Raw genomic sequence first — 23812 nt, 5'->3', positions numbered from 1 at the left:
CTTGGAATCCAGTTTGTTACCCTAACTCAAGTAGCACGCCGTCAATGGATCGCCATCAGCCCAATATTGGGGGAAACCGACCCCAATATTGGGGCCAATAAAGGTGTTTCATTGGGGCGCTACCCGTGCCAAGATTTAATCCAATCTACTAGACTGGCTTTCCTACATATGCCACCACCAATGGCAGTCTAGCTTATTTATTGGCATGCAGCCTCACTTAACGGCTACCCTTTATCTTCCACCAAAGCATATCTACTGACTCCTATATAACGCACATCCAGCCACTCTCATTGGCTATCTAATACTTACAACCAAGTTTACTCACTGGTTTTTAATAACTGCTATCCAGCTGGGCTCATTGGCTGCCCAACATCGCCCACCCAAGCTTGTCCCCTGGCTTTGCATCATTGGCATCCAGGCAATCCCATTATTGTTTAATTTTTTGTGACAATTTTTTTATTTGATGGGTGTTACCGCGCAGAGGCAGCTAAGACCATCATGCGCCAAACACGGGATTGAGTTTGGTTTGTTGAGGTGTTTTACTTGCAGCCAGTAATATATATACAGCATACTGAAAGCATACATGCATTCACACAAAAAAGCCAGAATTGGTTCGTTTCATGGATATTTATTAGGTGCGCATGTGGTACATAGTGAAAAAAACAATAGGCAGAATTATTTCAGACTGCCAGGGCTTCACCTCTGGTTATGCCCATTGACAAGGTGTCGGCAGATCCCAGGTTGCAGGAAGACGCCGCATTAAAGGCAGCGTCAGGTGTCTGCCAAGCCAGCATCTCTAGCATGCGCCTTTTGCTCTCGGTTATAAGGACAGCAGCTTTCAGCAGCCCTTGCCGATGTATGCTCGAGCAGCTGCATGTCACCATCTTCCATTCGTACAAACATCTGCAAACGAAAACAAAAATAAGAGACAATATGATGCAGAATTGTTTTTTTTAGTACACCTTGGGAAAACTGTTCATGAGCAGTAAAATTTGCCACTGCTACAAAATCAGTTTGTACAAGTCAGTGTGCTGAAATTGGTATTCATGAAGAATGCATTTTGTTCGGTGCAGTAGAGTCGAAGCAAAAGCTTTTCTTACTCTCGGCATACATAAACAGCAGATAAGCACATTGCGTTAATCTTAATTATCAGGTGCCAATGACTGACAAAATGATTAATTTCCAGTTAATGCGCCACACTGTATAAAAAATGGACATCTTACCAGTCGTCCAGCACAGCCTTGCTTGCAGCGTTAACCAAAGCAGCCCAAGAGGAAATTGGCACGAAAAGGTCCGTCCTAGTAATCCTGAGTCTTTACTCCTGCAGGGAAGTGTAGCAACATGGGAGGCAAATAAAGCAACAAATGCTCCCAAAAACCTACTCCGTTACGAACACATATTTAAAATAAAGGGTCAGTGGTACTCACATTGAGCTGCAGACTGTTCCGCGAGCAAAGACGAGGCATGTCGTGGTGCTACTGTTCATTCTCCGTGTGCGAACGGAGCTGCAGCACAAAACCCGCGAGGCTCGCACTTGAGCTGCAAGAGAGCATAGGGAAGATAGAAGAGAGAGAGGCTGAGAGCGCGCCGGCGCCAGTCTTGTGAGCGCGGCAGCACTGTCCGCATGGTTTCATATGACACCGCAAGTTGAAATTCCGCCGGGGGTGACTGGACGCTGCTCAGGCGTGAGAACGAAGGATGGGTACGCTGCCACGGCGAAGGCTGGCGCCGCTGCGTCGCAAATAGCCGCATTTCTAACACTGCTAGAAAGAATGTGTCGTATTTGCCAAAAGTAACCAGGCTGCCCGATTTGCTCTTTCGCCCTGTAGTCAAGCGTTTTACAGGACATGCCAAATTATGATTCACCTGTGCGGAAAAAAACCATCACTTTTATCTGTAAAGACCATTTTTTGCCTTTTGAAATAGATCAAGGGCTTCAAACACGGTTGAAAAGGAAACCCAGCAGCCAGGTTACTTTTGGCAAAGAAGGCACGTTTTTTCTAAACGTAATTTCTAAATTTAAATACCCTCGGTCTGGTAGCAATGTGTTTTGATAACATTCCTAAGAAGCATGAAGAATCGTCCCAGAACACTGCATAGGAACAAGCATTTAAACGCGTGATGTGAGGCCGGCTTTGCAACAATATTCGAAGGCAGGTCATGAGAGTTATACACGCGCTTATACAGCTTTCGGACAAAAATAATTTCCTTGAAGAGCAGCATGAAGAGCTAACTATAATTTTGTAACCAATATTTAGGTGGTGAGCAGGCATTCATGTTTGTTTTGTTACTGTAAAACAAAAACGTTCATTGACACTTATTTCCAGTCTCCAATTGTGGGGTTTCTCTGCTTCAAGCATCTTCAATATTTTCTCTTTTAACTCTTTACCTGGAAATGTTAAGTCCGAACTAGTTAACAGCTGCCACAGCAAGTACACAACTTGTAGTAAAAAGTTGGCAGCGTGCAAAATTTAAATACATTTCATTCCAAAACATATGAGAAATATAGATTTTTTCTCTGCCTTGCGAAGGTAGAGAACGTAAGAAAATAATGCGTTTGCTTTTCATGTGGCGGGATCTACCTTTTGACTATGAGCTACGCTGCATCAAGAAAAATGGGTGTGTTCATCATTTGTCTCTTGCTGAAGCGCTCAAAGCAGAGCACGCCGGCATATAGGAATCGAGCGCAAGTTTGTGGCTGATGTAAATTAGAACACACAATATGCTGCAGCTAGCCCGTCTTCTGTGCTTACACGACCACCTACGGCGGAATACAGTCGGTGCTGGCGCCTCGTTGAGTAGTCAGTTAGCGTACATGATGAAACGGTGCAGGATATTTGCGTTCACTAACGCAATCTCTTCGACCTCTTCGACACAGTCTCTTCAAGTATGTATAAAATATACTTGAAGCCATCGCGAAGGACACGACAGTATTGTTCGGGACGTTAAAAATATATCAGGATATACAGGCTGAGAATTGATCGTTAATATCTTCAAGCAAATTCCGGCCAACATGTCATGTTATGTACAATGTTTTTCCAGCTGTCAAAACTCAGTGGGCAATATCGACCACTATGACCCAGTCATATTCATTGTTGCAAAGTCCCCAAAACTGGCGGGGCCACATCGACCACTGTATGCCAAAATGTATTCAATGTAGATAAGTCAGCTATAATAACAGGATCATGTGAATCAATGCATACAGTGATGTGTGCAATGTTGGCGAGCCATCGCAGCTGCCCATAAAACATCGACCACTATAACCCATGATGGATACACTATTTGGAAACCATCTCAACTAGCAGTAAAATATTGACGATCATATTGCAGTAAATATTTCGAGTTGACAAGCCATCAATGATGGCAAGTGAATGTTGATTAACCTATGTAAAGATGTATGGTATTTTGGCAAGCCATTACACTTCGTCAGCCAACATCGATCCCTGTAATTGCAGCTATAAAATGCTGGAAAGTCAAGACGAAGAGCGGGATGATATTGACCAATGAATGCCAACATACATTCGATGCTTACAAGCAATCAATACTGGCATTGCAATATTCACCAATGCATGCCATGATAGGTGGAATGCTGGCACGTCGCCACAGCTCGTTGGGCAATATTTCCCACTAGAACCAACAAGTATACATTGTTGGGAAGCCACTAAGACCGGTGGGATAACATTAACCAATATATGCCAAGATATTGTTGACAACCCAGCTATACTGGCAGCACAATATTTACCATTGTTTGCCATCGTGGACCATTTTATCTGCAGATATACACAATGTTGGGAAGTCGTCATATTTGGCAGGGGGATATTGACCAATTTATGCCAAGATATACTCGATGTTAACAAGCCGCCAATACTGGCTGGACAATATTTACCAATGCATGCAAAGATATGTTCAATGTAGGTCAGTGGCCACCACTCGTTGGGCAATATCAGCCACTGGAACTGAAGATGCATACAATGTTGGCAAGCCACTATGACTGGCGGTATGATGATATTGGTGATATTGACCAATGAATGCCAATCTATATTTAAAGTCGACAAAGCCATATATACTGGCAGGAAAATATTTACCAATGTATGCCATGATTTATGGGCAAGACATTGCCGATAGCTGGGTAATATTGGCCATCATATAGCATTGTGTATACAATGCTGGCAAGCATTTCTATACGCAAGGTCATTATTGCCCGTTGATAGCCCATGAATACCAATCATGGGGAACATGTAAATCACTGGTCCAAGAGGGGTTAATGTTATCGCTTGGCTGTACCATTATTGGTAGCGCATTGGCGACGCCGGGCCGCTGGTGGACCAGACGTCGCCAATCAATTCCAATATTGGACCGGCTGCATGTGCTAGCTGGGAAGCTACCATCGGTCATCCGCTCTTCGCACATATCCTGCCCATCCCCATTTCTTCTTCATTTCCGCTAGACTGTCAGTAAAGTGGGTTATTTTTCTTACTTATTCTGCATCCGTCCTATCTCTTAACGTTATCCCTACCATTCTTCAAAACATAAATTTCTCGGGATTGATTTTGTCGTTTGTGCATCCTTGGCTATGTTTATAACCGAATCTTGTTTTGACTGTGCTGCGCCTTTGGATGGAAAAAACATTATATACCTTAGTGTATTTAAGCTGATAACGAACTTAGATAAAAATGTAAAACATATTTAGGAGCCATTTTAATTATTAGCCTTAGCTGAGCACGTGCTGATGCCATGACAATATTCTGAGTACTGAATAATAATTTTTTATTTCTATTCACTATTCGGTAGCAAAATCTCGCTCCCATTCATTAAAGAAATTTTAACACTTTTACAATTATTCAATAACTTCCATAGTTAAAACAGATGTTTATATCACCATTGTTAGGTTTTTCAGAATTCGGCTCAAAATTACCACTTAAAATGTGGCCGAGTTACAATCTCGTTTCTTGAGAGTTGTATTTAGGTACAAGCAACCCAGTGATTGCTGGAAGGAAGTTAGAAATAATGACTGGTCCGCTGGTAAATATAAACTGATCGAAGGGAGTAAGATGTGGTAGATAATTTTATTCGTGCTAGAACGTAGGTAGTAACACAACAGTACAGCCTTATTTGTAGCTCTCAAGTAGTTTACACCACACTTTATGTCCATCATCAAACCAAATCCGTTCCTCTGGATCCTAGCAGGGGCGACTATGAATGCGTGCTTGAGGTAGCACAATGCTCGGAGAGGAAATCGTTGATATTCGTAGCGTTGTCATTATTCAGCAGCATGGAAAGAGGCGAACTGGTATGGTACTCTGGCCACGAAGTCACCCCTCGGAACACAGGCAGGCTGAAAATTAACATCAAGCGAATTGAAAACGTGAATGATGGGACTGATGGAACGTGATGGAACACATGGAACGTTTTATAAGAATTTGTCCTGCCGCACACGGTCACTGGGGGCATTTTTGAGGCTGCTATACAACGAAAATGACCACGTGAATCCTGCACAACCCAGGTAGAGTAACTTGCAAGAAAATGCGCATATCGTTTTGTTATGGGCTGTTTTGTCCCCTGTTGTAATGCACACTGTATTACGGCAAACACAAATTTTATCTGATGCTACTTGCGTATGCATAACCTCAAAATGCTCCAAACAAAAATAAGCTGAACACAACGATTTGTGAAAAACTTTTTACATTCCGCAATCGGGACCTCGTTACCGCTATTACATAAAGCATTTTGCTCGGAGGTGCATCCCCGGTTCGGTCGCCAGTCTGACAATATGAGCTTTTATTTGGCCTGTTTTTCTTTTCAGCTGCTATTTGTGCTTAGAACTTCTTTATACCAATGCTGTGGCTATTCGAGCCCTCTTTACAGGAGTGCCAAGGAAACAGGTCGGAAATAAATACCGACCGTAAATTGTGAATTTCTTCCTGCATTACGAAATCAGATTTGGGCCCTTGTCTGGATTTGTCCCGTAAAACCAAATTTGTCTGATGTTGATTCAGAGCAGACTTTCGCATTATTTCCTTCCTTCTATAATTCTGTTCATATCACCTAGAAACTGGAGCTTCGTGACATCTGAATTTATTATGGTGAAATCAATGCCACCTTTCAAAATGCCTAAAGCAGTCTAACTTGATTTCAAAATAATTAGAGTATAAAAAGATGTCATCAAGAAAGGTTGCTTCTATAGCACATTACGCAGTCATGAGAAGCGTCAAAATGAACGAGAAACGGAAAATACGGTAATCTGTTGAGCTTCGCACAACGCAGGTCTTCGGGATAGGAATTGCAGCAGATATAAAATGGTTTCATTGTAGCTATGCGACGAGTTTTCTCAGACGGAAGCAGATTTGCAGGTTTTAGAAAGGGCAATGTCGACCGGCACATAAGTGACACACAGTAAACAATTACGAAAGACTGAAAAGTACTTTATTGTAATTACATACATGCAAAGTAAGCTTCACCGAGTTTTCACCCCTGTTGAATTGTAATAGACTAGCTTCATTATGACTCTCAGAAAGCTTGATAAGTTGAAGAAAATTAAGCTAAAACAGTCCTATGGCAGTCGATTGACGTTGGGGCACTTGTCTCTATATATAATGTATGTAACTTTTAACATATCACGAATAAGGTGTTCTAAAGAATAAAAAGTCGCTTGGGTAAACAGTGAATGCTACTTACCTTGCAAAAGAGCTGATTAACGTAATCAGCTTTTCCGACATCACCACGTCTTGCTCGTTGAAATTTATGTGGTCTCTGTCCAGTAGGGGCAGTCCGAAGATGTACGGGATGTCCATGCCATGGCCAACTCCAGCCCAGGACAGGGGCGCTCTCTTAGCCGGCCAGTGATCGAACACGTACGTGTACACCTTGCCACCACGTGAGGCGTGAGCAGCGGCCGCCGAGTGCATGGGGCACACAAACCATTTGGTTCCCAAGTAGTCGACAACCTTCCGCCTTATGGAATCCACGCCCGTAGACTCGGTCACCCCAATCTCCGCAAGAGAAGGAGATGTTCCTTTCATCCACAGTGAAACTGCCTGCAAAAAACAATGAATATTAACCATGATCTAACTCTTGGATTGTGATAAGTTTATGAAGTAATTTTTCTTGCATTCTTTTAAGGACTCCCTTCAAATCAATTTGAAATAAAAGTATCTAACTAGTTTAGGCAGTAGGTTATTGAGTCGGTGGAAAAAAATATGGTAAAAACAAAACATTTTACTTAGCGGCTTTCGTTAGAAATGACTTCTATTTCCATCCCGCGCAAATAAGATGATCCGCTTATCTGAAGTAAACAAAAGGAAGACATATTGCGCGATAATATCCGTGAGCACACCTCTGAAAAAAACGAATCTCGTGCTTCTCTTTTACTGAATCGCAGAGCCCAGTGCAATCCGAAGCCATTCTAGATTCCATTTCATTTATTTATACTGTCTCATCAAAATTCGGCTTGAGGCGTTGTCAAACGATCGCACTGTAAAGCACTCAATAGAGATATTTGGCGGGGTGGGGGAATGGTACATTTTTATTTTTATTATAAAGAAGCTATATCCTACTGTGGCAAAGTTACCATTTCGTAATATCAAAATATCGTGGTTATATTTTGTATTATATGTGCCTGTGGGAACATTTGCTCCATATAGAGTCATTCTGTAAAATTTCGAAAGCAATCTTTTCTTTAGCCATTATGTGTGGCACTGCCCCCGCCTCGCCTTTTGGAATAGCCGTGATTCAATGAAATTTACGCTGCCAGTTACCAAAGGTGAATGATATTCGGAAACAAAGGAACTGGTGTGTGCCACTGCTAGGCTTGCCTACCTAATTGCATGTTGAACGTTTATTTGTGCCTGAACTAGTTTTCATCTTTATTTTCCAGAGTAACTGTGTTTTAGACAAGCCTTCACTCTGACTCTATAAAACATTTGTGTCAAGGCACTTTGAAGAAGGTAATGTGCCCAAGGTGTTTAGTGCTATATTATTAACCTCGCTTCTTTAAAGCCGAATTGAATGTTTTAATATATCGGAAAGTATGATACTGTTTACATTTCCGCCGAGAATACCAAATAAAACTTTCATTCAGAATACGTGTAATTCCTTATTGTTTATTTCATGTATGCTATATTATTTTTTTCCGTGTTAAAAAAAAAGGAACCAGAATACGAAAGAAAAGGCTGAACGCCGAAGGGAGAGAACGGTGTACAGGGTCAAACGTAGTTTAACGTACGTATGTCCTGTTTAGCACTGTTTAGACATCAGTAAACAATGGTTTAATTAGAATGTACTAGTCGGCACTGTAAATAACATTCTGCCGTGATTAGCACTATTTAGACATCAGTAAGCAATGGGTTAACTACAATATGCTCGTCAGCGCTATAAATAGCATACTGCTGCGAAACCTTCAAAACTGTATTTGTTGTTTTTTTTTTAAATTGCCGGCATGTGGGCTTATCACTGTGATCCTGCACGCGTATCAATTCTGTATCCCGTGTTTATTCATGCTCGTTGTCGCGAACGGTGCGCTGAGATCTGTCTCGAAGGTTCCGGCCACTCGGGTGTCTTTCCACAATGTTCCAGCCCGTGCTGGTAGCTGTTTGCGACGTTATCTAGATTGTTCTATGCAGCCTTTAAATTGAGCGTTGATGAGTGCGACGAGCATTCTTCGTTCGACGATCGACGAGCACGTTTGTTGCTATCGCCGCCGCCGAGTTGATTAGTTCTTTTGCGGGCGCAAGTCAGCCCATTAAAGAGTTAATTTCAGTACCATCAAGCCTGTGTCTTCTTTTGGTGTCAACGGTCTTGTGACGGCTACGTGACAATACTTTATAATAGGCCATATTTTATTGGCAGTTCATTACACTCGTTATGTATCTAAATATTTACAGAAACTAAAAACCTACGCTGCCCTTTTCTCTTCCGCAGCGATGCGAGACCTAAAACGCATAATTCGTTAACGAATCGCTAACGAATTAGAAGAATCTTATCGATAACTAACCTTGTTTCCAGCATTTATGAGCATCTCTCGATCGACATTGTCTAGTGGACCGGCAAGAATATGGACATTGGTTTGATTCCACAAGAAGAGCGAGGCGCCCTCATCCGATGTAACCCCCGTAAGGAGGTCCACTTTGGGGTCGAAAGAGCCTGCACGTAGGGCCACAGACGGCTTTTCGGGCAGGAAGTCATCTTCGTACGTTGGCAGGAATGGGAACAACTTTCCGGGTGCTGCTCTGCTGGCCGCCTGTAAAAGCTCATCAGCCGACCTGCAATGGAGACCCAATCAAGAGCGCTCTTACTTTGTATGAAATATCCTTCGGGAGTGGAGCCTTATGTGAGATCATGACAAACTTCGATTTTAAACGGTTTTCAATAAGATTTTAATTATGTCCAAGTTCTACCGTCTTAGAACTATCATTGATGGCGAAGTGCGAGCTAGCTAAAGAGAAACGTTCTGCAATGCTCCAATGAGCAGCCATGCTTGGCTTCATGCGTTCACCGCGTTACATGGCGTATCGCTGCAAACTAGCAGGTATAATGAACCAACGTTTTGTGATGCCCTCTGCGAGTAGAAAACAAACTACATTTAGCTTCTTGGATAGTTGTGCTCTCTACAAGCTGGAAAGGGTCGCATAATATGTGGCCTAGCTCTCACTAAGCAAACCGCAAAGCAATGCTGCTCACTTTAAAACCTGCAGAGCAGTCACTCATTACAACTTTAGACTCAAATAATACATTTGGGCGAAAGACGAGATACAGGGAGTAGTCGAGCGTAATATATATATATATATATATATATATATATATATATATATATATATATATATATATATATATATATATATATATATATATAGTATGTTCAAAAACACACATTGCAAAATTTAAAACATTTATTTCGACATTTCGCTCGTAGCATGACCTTGAGAAAGGTCGTGCTACGACCGAAACGTTGCAATAAATGTTTTCAGTCTTTCATTGGGGCCCTTTGAACATACTACTTTTAATTAGTTGCCTTGAAAACGTTTGATATCGCTAATATATATATATATATATATATATATATATATATATATATATATATATATATATATATATATATATATATGTATATATATATATATATATATATATATATATATATATATATATATATATATATATATATATATATATATATATATATATATATGAAGGAAAGAAGCCAACAGTCGGCGAGCGAGGCCAAGGAAAGCGTTGGGGATGGTACTTTGTCTTTTTTTTTTATTGTTTACTTGGATAAGCACGGAAATTAGTAATGTAATCTGTTTAGGGGAAAGATAATTAAACACAAAGTAGAATAAAAAACAACGTGCCGATGGTGGGAACCGAACCCGCGACCTCCGAATATCGCGTCCGGTGCTCTTCCAACTGAGCTACATCGGCCGCTGTCCCCCCTGCTACTTGCTGTATTGCTTCATGTATTATAACGAGTACCCTCATTTCCCCTTAATTGATCTGCTTGTAGCTTACGGGGGTCTCGGTTCTGGCAGTCTTGAAGCCATAGGTAGCGTAAGAGGGTTCTTGCACAGCTTTCGCCCTCGCTCTTGATCACGTTCTACGTGACGCTGGCGGTAACAAAGGACGTTCCACGTCCGCCGCTATGGCTGAGGGTGGCGCTGGTGAACACTCTCAAGGTTCGTATACAGACAACATAAATACCCAAGCAAGTGGCAGGGGGGACAGCGGCCGATGTAGCTCAGTTAGAAGAGCACCGGACGCGATATTCGGAGGTCGTGGGTTCGGTTCCCACCATCGGCACGTTGTTTTTTCTTCTACTTTGTGTTTAATTATCTTTCCCCTAAACAGATTACATTACTCATTTCTGTGGTTATCCAAGTAAACAATAAAAAAAAAGACAAAGTACCATCCCCAACGCTTTCCTTGGCCTCGCCGACTGTTGGCTTCTTTCCTTCATGTATTATAACGAGTACCCTCATTTCCCTTATATATATATATATATATATATATATATATATATACATACACATAGCTGCTGCTGTCAAACTATGTAGCAGAACGTCATGCTCGAAAGCCGTAGCAACTGTCTGTTCCTAATTCGCTAAATGTAGTGAATGCGAAGACAAAACTTGATCAGATATTTTGGGATATAGGTTCCTCGCGTGCGTTACGCATTTAGCGAAGGAATAAGATGAGGGGCAGTGCATGTGTTCGTAAAAATGTCTGCAGACAAATATGTCACCGAAAACATAGTCAGCTAAAATGCTTTGCCTTGCCAAAGCCTAGAAGTATACGCATACGTTTCTCTGACCTATCACTAAATTCTATTTATCGAAAGACTCTCGAAGAGTGCATTCTACGCTATGGCCTCACGTGACCGTACAGCTGTAGACGGCGAACTGTCGACTTTTATCTGGATGGACGTTAATTGGGCAAAAATTAAGTTGGCGCTGTCTCAATAAAATATACGTATTCGTTACGAGGGACTGAGATGTCATACGTTGCATGACCAGCTTCTGCTAAACAGTTTAAGGCATACAACAGCAACCAAAGTGAACTAAAGCATCCTCCAATTGCTCCTTGTGCTCTGTTCGCTGCTGAATTCATGGAGGAAGCACTTTACGCCCGAAAAGCTGATTACATGGTAGAAGAAAACAAAACCATAAGTCGCGACCAAGTAAAAAATCCGCGACGCCTAGTGCTCCATGCGGGAATACTAAGTCAGGCACCAGACCAACCGTCTATCGTTACGGGTACTGCCAATGCTCGTAACATACTATGCGTGATTAGTCGCGCAGAATGTCATTTATGCTCTATTTACAAAAAAAGAGCCACAATGATTTCATACGGGCCTACACACACCTTCTTCAGGTCGTCTTAAACATTCTTGTGCTCCTAGGAACGCCTATCACATGTCCATTCTTAGAGCTATAAAATAAGTATCATGAGGCTTACAAGGGCCACACTTGCAATCTTGGACCACTCACTCACACGAACAGCAGAAACTCATGCTAGCTGTCCACACGCTAACGCGTTCTCAATACTGACCGTGTTCGCAGACAGCCGATGACCTCATCGGGGTGGGTCGCTAGAGTTTTCTGGTCAACGAGGCATCCAACAACACCAGCCACGGCGTCCCCCCTGACCATGCTCTCCTCGACAGTCTGTGTGGAGTCATATGCATTGATGACTCCACTCATGGCGATGGCTCGTCTGAACAGCCCTCGGCTCTTGGGTGACAGCATGTGCGCGTGGACGCTCATGCCGCCGGCACTCTCCCCGAATATAGTGATGCTTGAAGGGTTACCGCCGAAATTGTGAATGTTGAGCACGATCCACCTGCAGGAACGACGGCACAAAACTTCGTTGTGATTTCATTTTCCAAGTATTTTGACTTCCTCCGAAAATACTTTCGTTATTATTGATTACTTGCATTGATAAATTGTTGTTTATTCTGAATGCAAGTGCACCGCACACGCACAAAACAGATTTGCCAGGAAGCGAGCTTCTAGCTTTGTTGACTACATTTGGACGAATATATGCGAAACTGCCAGAATTATCAAAAAGAGCCTGAGGCGCAGAAGATCAAGCCAATCTCTCTAAAGCAAATTTTACCTGGTGTGGAAACCAGCAGCCGGTTCTGTGCCAAAACAGTGTAACTGAAAGTACATTAGACAGACTTAGAGCATAGAGTGAGGAAGATACGCGGCCAAATAAAATAAAAATAAAATATTAAAAAAAATTGAGCCACTTTTCTATTGCTCTTATGGAGTGCATCCAGAGCCTCAAGGTCAGCGCCCCGTGATTAAATTTGTGACGCGCTCGCTATACATCGCACTGACGTAAGCCCTTCTAATGCGGCTTACTTCCTCACTCTTCCCCTTCCTTTGGCTGGCTATATCCTAGACGGAAGAATATCTGCAGCCACTACCGCTGACGCATTCCTGCTTGCAGTGGAAGCCGTCTCCATTATTAACTTATACAACAAATGTTGCGTACACGTGTGGCCTTTTCACTGCTGGTAAAGATGCGCACTTCGACGCGCGTTCCTGCTCCTCAGCGAGCAGCCAATTACTGCTTCGCCGCAGTCCGTCACATCTACAACATACGTCAAATGTCTGCACCAATACGAGAATTTAGTCTTATGGCCCATGATCAGTGTGACGGCATCATACAAGGCTCGCAAGCGCAACTGCAAGAGATAAGAAAAGGGAATAATAAAACTACAGTTCTAATTCTTCTTATCGCACACTACCAGTTAAGCTTTACTTGGTAAGTATCAACGAGAACTTTTTTCTAAGTGGCTATTTGTACTCAGCGTTAGTTTAATCTTTCACAGCTCGATCATCGCAGCATCTGTATTGGCCTTCTACTGTGGGAACTGTGATAGCTGAATCGGGGTGATACTGTTGTTACGCTGTTGTGGAGACGGCGTGATTCCGCTTATAGTTATTGGGTTCCTTAGTGAAATTGTGTTCATTTGTACATGCAAAATGACTTTTTAGCGCATACGAACCCGCAAAACGGCAGTATAAGGATTACCTTCATTTGTTTATTGCTTGTTCACCAGGCAGTTCTCGAGCATTTTGAAGATAAATATTTGTGCAGCTCAAAGTTAAAAACGTGCATTGTAACATAGAAATCACCTATAAGAACTGCATCTAACATGGCAGAAAGGGTGTCTAGCTGCAAGCAAAGCAAACAGGGCAGTATTATGTATACTCCGCAAACTTTATATAAGCTCAACGCTAAAAGGATGGCAACCTTTCGAGGAACTGGACCAAACGATTAAGGATTCTCTCAAAAATATGCACCAAGTAAGACAGCATGCACAAAAAATCCAATAGAGGTAGAGGCAAGAAAATATAAAAAGCGACAGCCGTGCAGAGGTTAGAGGCAGCAAAACTACAATCACTAGGAATAACAGCAGCAAACCTAGAGCACTTATCAGCTGAAAAACGTTGATGTAAGCGGGTTGCGATTCCATCCATGTCTCACTGACCACACTGAACCACATCAGCATTACGAATACCTCAAAGCTCCTTGCAAGAACCATTTATTAGGCAGGGGTAAGGAAGCAACGATCTAAATTAGAAAGAATAATTACGAAATTCGGCCCTAATTTGATATAATGCAGTATTTTTGTTTGCATTCCTTAATCATATCCTCAGTCTTTTTCCGCTCACCATAGTCCGCAGATTTTACAACAGATCAGGAGTGTAGACAAAAAAGAATAGATTCAAGCAATCACACCAAGTTGGCGGCCAATATGGTACAATGGAAATCATTTTCTTGCTTTAAAACAACATGAACATGAAACAGCTTTAAAACGTCTGACGCCGGAATTGAACTGAACTTTATGGAGCAATCCGAACCCTTTCTTTACTATAAATAGCCGCTGAATCTCTTTCCTCCTTCTAAAGAAAATTAACGTGTTTACAATTTTCTCGCGTTTTCAGCGTCTTATGTTTGGGCATTTTACGCTGCTCGGCAAAAAAAAAAAACTGCCTAAAAGCTCTGTCTTTGCAGGAACATAAACCTTGCTGGCTAAACGATATCCGGCAATCATGGCACTCACAGCCCCCCCCCCTCTTCTTGAAAACGTCCAATAAAACATTGTCTATCTGTTGGCATTGTAGCAACTCTTGCCACCGGTGAATGGTCTGCTCTAGATCGCGCTTATATATCCTGCGCGGAACCCTCTAGTGGCTTATATTCAGAATTCAAATTTTGCGCGGAAGATGTTCCGTTCTCATCTTGCTGCCACCATATACTCTCTCCCACAGTAGATTTATAAGTTTGGCCGTCTTGGTGCTCGAATGTTCTGCGGTGATGAATTGAGAGCAGCGAATTTACTAAACGTAATTGTATGAGTGCCCATATCGTGGTGGCAGTGAATGATTTGTTCGAACTCCACCGTCTGATACCCAGCGGCAAAAGTAGCATCGACAACTGTCTGTCTTCAAAAGAGGGCTATTGCGAGAGCTACCGCAATCTTTCCTGAGTATTATTAGGGTCATCATCATCATCATTATCATCAGCCAGACTATACCCACTGCAGGGCGAAGACCTCTCCCATGTTTCTCCACTTAGCCCGGTTTTGTGCTAGCTGCATCCACTTGACCCTTGCGAACTTCTTACCCTCATCCGCCCATCTAACTTTCTGCCGCTCCCTGCTACGCTTTCCTTCTCTTGGAATCCAGGTTGTTACCCTAAGCGACCATCGGTTATCCTCTCGTCGCACTACATGTCCTGCCCGTGCCCATTGCTTCTTCTTAATTTCCGCTAGAAAGTCGGTAACTTGAGTTATTTCTCTGACCCACTCTGCACGCTTCCTATCTCAATGTTACCCCTACCATTTTTCGTTCCATAGCCCTCTGGGTTATCCTCAACTAATGTAGAACTCTCTTCGTTAGCCTCCATGTTTCAGCCCCATAGATGAGTAGAGGTAATATGCAACTGTTGTATACTTTCATCTTGAGCGATACCGGTAAGCTGCTAGTCATATTCTGCGAGTGCTTGCCAAATGCGCTCCATCCCAATCTTATTCTTCTTGTTATTTCCTTTTCATGGTCCGGATCTGCAGTTACTACCTGTCCTAAGTAGACATTTTCGTCTACTACTTCCAGTACTTCGCTACCAAATGACAACTGTTGTTTCTTCCCGAGGCTGTTGAACATTACCTTAGTCTTCTGCATATTGATTTCCAAGCCTACCTTTATACTTTTTCTGTCTAGATCATCAATCATTATTCGCAGTTCATTCCCCGAGTTGCTTAGCAAGGCAATGTCATCAGCAAATCGCAGATTACTGAGGTATTCTCCATCTACCCTTATCCCTAACTGCTCCCATTTCAAGTCTCTGAATACTTCCTCTAAGCAAGCTGTGAATAGTACTGGGGTGATTGTGTCTCCTTGCCTAACACCTTTCTTTATGGGAATTTTGTTACTTTCTTTATGCAGAACTATGGTTGCTGTGCAGCCACTATATATATCTCCCGCACTTTCATGTACGGCTCGTCTACCCCCTGATTTCGCAATGCCTGCATCACCACCGAGGTTTCAACTGAGTCAAAGGCTTTTTCGTAATCAATGAATGCTATGTATAAGGGCTGGTTATATTCCGAGCATTTTTATATGACCTGATTGATGGTATGGATATGATTATTGGGGTAATGCCGACATAATCCCCAATTTGGACCTGCGATTTCTCAAGCAAGACGCAAACATTATGTTGATTCTCACGTTTAGCCTTTGAAGCAATATGCAGTAGCCACAAGATGTATTAAAAAAACAAACAAATGAATTTTACATAAAAAGAATATTTCAGTGCCTTGAGCTTGTTTGTTTTATTGAGAGACTAAAAAGGTCAATGCACGTGCTCTTCCGAACATTTCGCCCCAGATGACATGAGCGAAAGGCCTGGAGAAATAATTTAGAAGTTAGAAAGCCAGTGGGGTTGAGCCAACCACATTCCTGAATACAAAATATTATACGGCCATCGATTCGGCGCAGGTTCTTGAAGCCGTTTACACAGCGACGTTCAATTTTTCAAGGTTCTGCCAACTTGTTTACGTAGCCTTTGCAAGCACATTTGTGAGGCTGTAGGAAAACTCGCTCCATTACGCAAACAAACGATCGCTGCTACAAACATACATTTGATCGCTACTTTAGACATGTACTAAGAATAAGCTATTGAATGTTTTCCGATACGAGCCTAAACATTATCTGCGGCCCGTATTTTTCTGTCACCCCAGGTACCAGCGGCCACCTAGAAGGGTTAAACGGGTTGGAAGAGACATCATAACTACAAACCGCGGTCGCATTTCGCAGAAAACGAAATGTTTCATTGCTTCCAGATTAACTGAATGTAGGGAACGCTTACTTCAATGCTAGGCTCTGGTCCAGATGTCCCATATTCCCTGGCGACTCTGAGCTGTTGGTGTTCAGAAACCCTAGAATTCCTAGCCGGTAGTTCATGGACACCACGACGATGCCAGTCTTGGCGGCGATTACGTCGCCCGTGTAAATGTCAGAAGAGGCTGAGTCGTATGTGAAGCCACCCCCATGGATCCAGACCAGCACTGGAGCCTGTGCACTTTCCTCGTGGACCCATATATTCAGATGTAGGCAGTCCTCTCCATACTCCACGAAACCGGAAAGGGGCAGTACATCCATAGGCTGTGGGCATGCGCTCCGGCGATTAGTGGCGTTCAGCGTAGTCTGCCACGTCTTTCATGAGCAAGAGGGAAATGAAAGCAACGGAGGTAAAACTGAGATAGTGATTATTGAACATTCAATGAGCTTTAAAAAATTACAACTATTTATAGATTTTATGCAGCACAGAAATACACATATGAAAGAGCACTGCACAACCGTTGAGGGGGAGCCTCAGTTCGCAATCAGAGATAGAGTTTCGACAAAGGGATTGTCTGCGTCCGGGCACCGCGATCATGATTAACGGGGTTTAAATACGCTTTTGCTCCCGAGGAAGAAATTCCAGGGAGGGAAGCAGGGTGCAAGAACCGAAAAAATGTGGGGGGCTCTTTCCCGGGTATGAACCTCTACGCCCTAAACCGGTGATCCCGCGACCTGAAAAAAAAAAAACAACATTAAAGCGAAAACAACAAGAAAAACTACAATGTAAGCTAGATGATGAGTCAGCACCTGAGGCTGGCTCCAGGCTGATAAGTGTTTCTTTACAGAAAACAGTAATTTCAAAAGGGGTTGGTAAGCAATAAAGCTGCCGGGAACAGTTATCTATAGTTTATCTATAGGATACCAGCAAAGCGTGGCATGTTCACAGGAAAATCATTCAAGCTGGAACCAAGGAAAAACGTGATAAGGGAGAAGCATGTTTGAAAATTTCTCAAGCCTTCAAACTAACAAGCAGGTCTATTTTACCTTCTGGGCAAGGTCCACGAGGTTTCCGAAGAAGCGTTTTTTTACCACAGACATACCGCTAAAACCGAATATTTCGAACCATCATCATCATCATCCGCCTGAATATATCGACTGCAGGGCGAAGGCATCTCCCATATTCCTCCAATTAATCCGGTCTTATTTTTGAAGAGGGTTTGCTGTTAGCTAAGGCATTCGCTATGGCGGGCAGAAAAATGGTTGTGAGCGGACAGCATGCATATCTTTGGTGAAGCGATATAGGGTTATGCGATACTTGAGTTGCTGTCTAGCGGAGAACGCGTAGATCTGTACTGGCTGCATCCACTTGACCCCTGCAAACTTCTTAACCTCAGCCGTCCATCTAACTTTCTGCCGCCCCAATTACACTTTTCACCCCTTGATATCCAGTTTGTTACCCTAAGCGACCAACGGTTATCCTTTCTTCGCACTACATTGCCTGCCCATGCCCATTTATTCTTCTTGATTTCCACTGGAATGTTCGTGACCTGGTTTATTTCTCTCACTTTCCGATCTCTCAACGCTATCCCTATCATTTTTCTTTCCATAGCCCTCTGCGTTGTCCTCAACTTGAGTAGAACCCTTTTGGCTAGCCTCCACGTTTAAGCCCCATACTTAAGTACAGGTAAGGTGGAACTGTTGTATACTTTCCTCTAGAGCGACACCGGCAAGCTGCTAGTCATAACCTGGGAATGCTTGCTAAATACGCAAAATCCCAACCTTACTTCCATTGTTATTTACCTTCCGTGATGGGGACCTGCGGTTATTAGCTGTCCTAAGTAGACATAGTCGCCTACTACTTCCCGTGCTTCGCTACCTAACGTAAACTGAATAATAAAACGCTGAAAGCAAAACTTGCAAATATTCCGGAAAAACAACTTACCAGTCCTCCACACCCAGCTTCCTTCATTTGTGTAGGGCACACCTCAGTTTTTCTGAATAACTGGGGTTAATTATACCATGACCTACCTTAACGATGACTGTACACTTGTTAGGGTCGGCACTTTATGTCATGGTAGTCTAAACTAATATTTCTATCAAAAAAGATAGTGACGCCCTCTCTCAAGTAAAACTAATGACCCCCACTCTGGATGAGTCGATATATCCCTGAATAAACTAGTCCTGATTTAAGTTATTCGAGTTTGATCAATCTTAATATATGCAGATATTCAGGCTCTCCGTTCAAGCCAACTAACTCGAATATATTCACGGTAGTTCTCTAGTCACAAGTACTAACTTCATGCTCGGAAAAAAACACTCATATGCCCTTACTATAATGACCTGTTCATGATATGACAGCATGAATTAGAATCACGCCAATCTTTTGTCTATAATTTTAATATTAATCAGAGTAGCATTACATTTACTTCTCAGTCTTCGAAACTGAAAGACAATTTTCTCGACACCACAATGCCTGTGAAAAATGGAAAACATGAAACATCCTCTTACAAAAAACCAATAGATCAGAAACAATATCTAGAGTTCATCATACCGCATCCAAATGTTTTGAGGGCAGGCGTTGATGAGAATATGTAGCGACGATGACGATTATTTGAGCCAACTACAAGAATTGAAGGCAACAAGAATTCGAAGAAAGTGTGCCTTTGGTTTTCCTAATCATCATCATCATCATCATCAGCCGGACTATACCCAGTGCAGGGCGAATGCCTCTCCCATATTTCTCCACTTAACCCGGTTCTGTGCTAGCTGCATCCACTTGACCCCTACGAACTTCTTAATCTCATCCGCCCACCTAACTTTCTGCCGCCCCCTGCTACGCTTTCCTTCCCTTGGAATCCAGTTTGTTACCCTAAGCGACCGTCGGTTATCCTCTCTTCGCACTACATGTCCTGTCCATGCCTATTACTTCTTCTTAATTTCCACTAGAATGCCGGTAACTTGAGTTATTTCTCTGACCCACTCTGCACGCTTCCTATCTCTTAATGTTACCCCTACCAATTTTCGTTCCATAGCCCTCTGGGTTGTCCTCAGCTTAAGTACAACTCTCTTGGTTAGCCTCCACGTTTCAGCCCCATAGGTGGTGAGTATAGGTAAGATATGCAACTGTTGTATACTTTCCTCTTGAGCGATACCGGTAAGCTGCTAGTCATAATCTGCGAGTGCTTGCCAAATGCGTTCCATCCCAACCTTATTCTTTTTGTTATTTCTTTTTCATGGTCCGGATCTGTGGTTACTACCTGTCCTAAATAGACATATTCGCCCACTACTTCCAGTAGTTCGCTACCTAATGTAAACTGCTGTACCTTCCCGAGGCAGTTGAACATTAGCTTAGTCTTCTGCATATTTTCCTAATATTGCCCTCAATATGACCAAAAGCCAACACTGAACTCTATCGTTTCTTCCTAAATGAATAGTCCAATGCCCTTGCAAGCATAAAGAACATTCTGCAGAAATATTGCTCTATGCAAACAACGAACCCCCCCTTAAACATTTCTGGAGGCACCAAGGGTATCGCACACATTACACAACCTTCAGAATATTATAGTGTCTTCTAAACTCGACAGCAAGCATCCACACTACATCTCCGTTCTTAGCCCATATTTGAGACGTGCAATCATTTACAAAAAGATACCACGTTCAAAAGTACTTCAAGCGGTTTCACTTTTCACATAAAATGATGCTTTAATTGTACATCGTCAAATCCTATCTACCCTCTGGAAAGCTCCTTTTGTCATAAACAATATATTGGAGAGACAGAGCAATCAAAGAACACAAGGTTGAGCGGTCATCGTGAAGACACCGGCAAAAACTTTGCAAAAGCCATTTCCCAGCATTTGAATCAGAGCGACTGCAAGTTTGACCAAGATATATATTTATCTTCCAGTCAGGGTTTTAAATATTCGAGGTGGAGAAAATTAAGGGCAGCATTATTAAGCCACAAATTTAGAACCTTTAGAGCCAGCAGGGATAAATATCTCGAAAGGAACATTAGAATGCACTAAATATTGTTACTGAGCGGTATTCGCTGGCCGTGCTGACGAAAAAGAAGTGTGACTGACTCCCAGAAGAAGAAGACGCAGACGAGGGCTGTGCTGTGCTAGTGCTGTGCTGGGATCATCTTCAGTGGTGTAGACAACTGTAGTACTGTGAATATCTCCCGTAACATCTCTTGGTGGAGGTGAATCTTTCGATCCCCATCACAAGCTGGATCTCCGCAGCGGCCGACGCATCGTTACCACCACTATGACTACTGACGCCGCAACATCTGCTGCCGCCGCACCTGCTGTCGTCATGGCCCATCCCCGTGACCCCGGAACCTTCTGTGGGACCGACGACGTTGACGTCGACGACTGGCTGGCCCTGTACGAACGAGTCAGCAAGCACAACAGGTGGGATCCCACACTTATGCTCGCTAATATCATCTTTTACCTGACTGGGACAGCGCGGGTGTGGTTTGAGACCCATGAAGAGGACCTCACATCGTGGGACATCTGTAAGCAGAAACTCCATGACCTCTTCGGAAAGCCCATTGGCCGCCACCTTGCCGCCAAAAAGGCGCTCGCTTCTCGCGCGCAAACGTCTACTGAGTCTTACATCACTTATATACAGGACGTCCTCTCCCTGTGCCGCAAAGTCGACCACGCCATGCCTGAGGAGGATAAAGTCGGCCACATAGTAAAAGGCATTGCCGATGATGCTTTCAACCTCCTTTTATGTAGGGATTGTTCCACCGTGGACTCTGTACTACAAGTGTGCCGACGTTTCGAACAAGCTAAACAGAGGCGAATATCTCATCGTTTCGACCGGCTACCGAACACGGCTGCCAGCTCTTCCTGTGTCGATCTTCCGCCTCCTCGACCGCCAACTAATGACACTACTTTGACCCGCATCGTCCGCCAAGAGCTCGAGGCAATGACTCCTGCAGCTTCACTCTCGCATACCCCCGACAACACCTTGGCTACAATATCCCTCATTCAGGCTGTTGTTCGCCAAGAGGTGGCCAATATGGGTCTCCCTTCTACCTGCCGCACCGACACCGTGGATTCAGGACCTGCCCCTCCAGTGATTGCAGCTGCCTCACCCACCACCGGTTTCTCGCCCCGATATCGGTACCGCAATCCGAATTAATGGCGTACCCATGACAATCGTCCCATCTGCTTTACTTGCTCCCGCGTTGGCCACATTTCCCGTCACTGCCGTAGCCGTTGGTATACGCCATCTCGTCAATTCACCTACGTCGACCGCCGCGGAAACAATGCCCCTCGCTACAACCCACCTCGCCCCGACCAGACCACTGTTGACCCCGGTGTCCCTTCTCGTGCTGCCAACCGTTCACCATCCCCGCAGACCCGACGCTCGCGTTCTCCTCTTCCTCGCCGCCGTTTGTCCCCGTCCTATTCCAGCCACATACCGGAAAACTAGCCAATGCAGCTCCCGGAGGTGACGCTGCATTTGTGACCCGGACTGAAAAACCTCTGCTGACCCCTGCCCTACAAAATAATCGCATCGACGTCCTTGTGGATGGTGTTCCCGTTTCTGCTCTCATTGATACCGGCGCCCAACTGTCCGTTCTCAGCTCCTCATTTCGCCGTCGCCTCAAAAAAGTTCTTACTCCAGCCGTCTCGCCCACAGTTCGCGTCGCCAATGGAAGCCCTGCCGCCGTGGTTGGCATGTGCACAGCACGAGTTACCATTGGTGGTCGTCATGCTCCAGTGTTGTTCACCGTCCTCCAAGAATGCCCGCACGACGTTATCCTTGGCATTGACTTTTTAACAGCCCACTCTGCCCTCATTGACTGCTCTACCGGCCTACTTCGCTTGGACCTTCCGCTCTGCTCTGAAGACCCCTTCTGCTCACCCCGCCTTCGATCAGCACAGTTTTGCCGCCTTCCTCCTGAAGCTGCCGTCTACATCCCTATGTCACCATTCCCACCCGTCCCAGACGGCGACTATCTCGCGTGTCCCATTACTGATGTCATCTTGCAGCGGCACGTCACCCTTCCTCATCTGATTGTGCATATCTCCCAGAACCGTGCCACTCTCCCGGTCCTTAACTTCAGCTTATCAACTCAAGTTCTGCCCGAGGGAATTTCACTAGCAGAGCTGTCGCCGATGACCGATTGTGCCATTTCAGCTCTTACTACAGACAATCCAAATGCCGTCCCTACAACCCCTCCCTCGTCCTCGTCCTCTACATCGCGCCCTGATCCTGTTAAAAGCATGATTGCAGCTGATCTCCAGCCTGAATTCGCCGCAGAGTTAAAACAGCTTTTGCTCACCTACAGTGACCTTTTTGACTTCGGTACCCGCCCATTGGGTCAAACCACAGTTGTCAGTCACCGCATTGACACCGGTGACGCCAGTCCTATTCACAGGCGGCCCTATCGTGTTTCGCTTGCCGAGCGACGCGTCATCCAAACAGAGGTCGACAAAATGTTGGCGAACGACATAATTGAGCCTTCCAGTAGCCCCTGGGCATCCCCTGTTGTGTTGGTCAAAAAGAAAGATAACAGTTGGAGATTGTGCGTTGACTATCGTCATTTAAATAAGATAACCAGAAAAGATGCGTATCCGCTTCCGCGTATTGACGACGCTCTTGATACTTTGCACGGAGCCAGCTACTTTTCGTCCATCGACCTTCGTTCTGGCTACTGGCAGATCTCTGTCGACGAGAGAGACCGTGAAAAAACAGCGTTCATCACCCCTGACGGCCTTTATCAATTCAAAGTCATGCCTTTTGGCCTTTGCAATGCCCCAGCAACCTTCGAACGCATGATGGACTCTTTGCTCCGAGGCTTCAAGTGGACCACTTGTTTGTGTTATCTTGACGATGTAATAGTTTTCTCGTCTACATTTGAAAGCCATCTCCGTCGCCTTTCTACAATCCTAACGCTTTTTCGCCGCGCGGGACTGCAACTAAACTCCAAAAAGTGCAGCTTTGGT

The 23812-nt window shown here is 43.9% G+C and overlaps 1 protein-coding gene across 1 annotated transcript in view; it reads right to left on the bottom strand.

Annotated features, from left to right (window-relative positions):
* Positions 1–1630: 1630 nt before the first annotated feature.
* LOC146173897 (acetylcholinesterase-like) overlaps positions 1631–23812 on the bottom strand; it is a 41514-nt gene continuing 19332 nt past the window's right edge. The window contains exons 7-11 of the mRNA XM_084585292.1: positions 16876–17222; positions 12040–12330; positions 8990–9257; positions 6676–7034; positions 1631–1763 (exon numbers count right to left, since the gene is read on the bottom strand). Coding sequence (XP_084441418.1) covers positions 1631–1763; positions 6676–7034; positions 8990–9257; positions 12040–12330; positions 16876–17222 — 1398 coding nt within the window. The remainder of the gene's footprint in view (positions 1764–6675; positions 7035–8989; positions 9258–12039; positions 12331–16875; positions 17223–23812) is intronic.

Source organism: Amblyomma maculatum, chromosome 11 (genome assembly GCF_055883805.1).
Source record: "Amblyomma maculatum isolate TAMU_Amacu chromosome 11, ASM5588380v1, whole genome shotgun sequence".
Classification (NCBI taxonomy): Eukaryota; Metazoa; Arthropoda; class Arachnida; order Ixodida; family Ixodidae; genus Amblyomma; species Amblyomma maculatum.
This window is presented reverse-complemented; position numbering and strand designations above follow the sequence as displayed.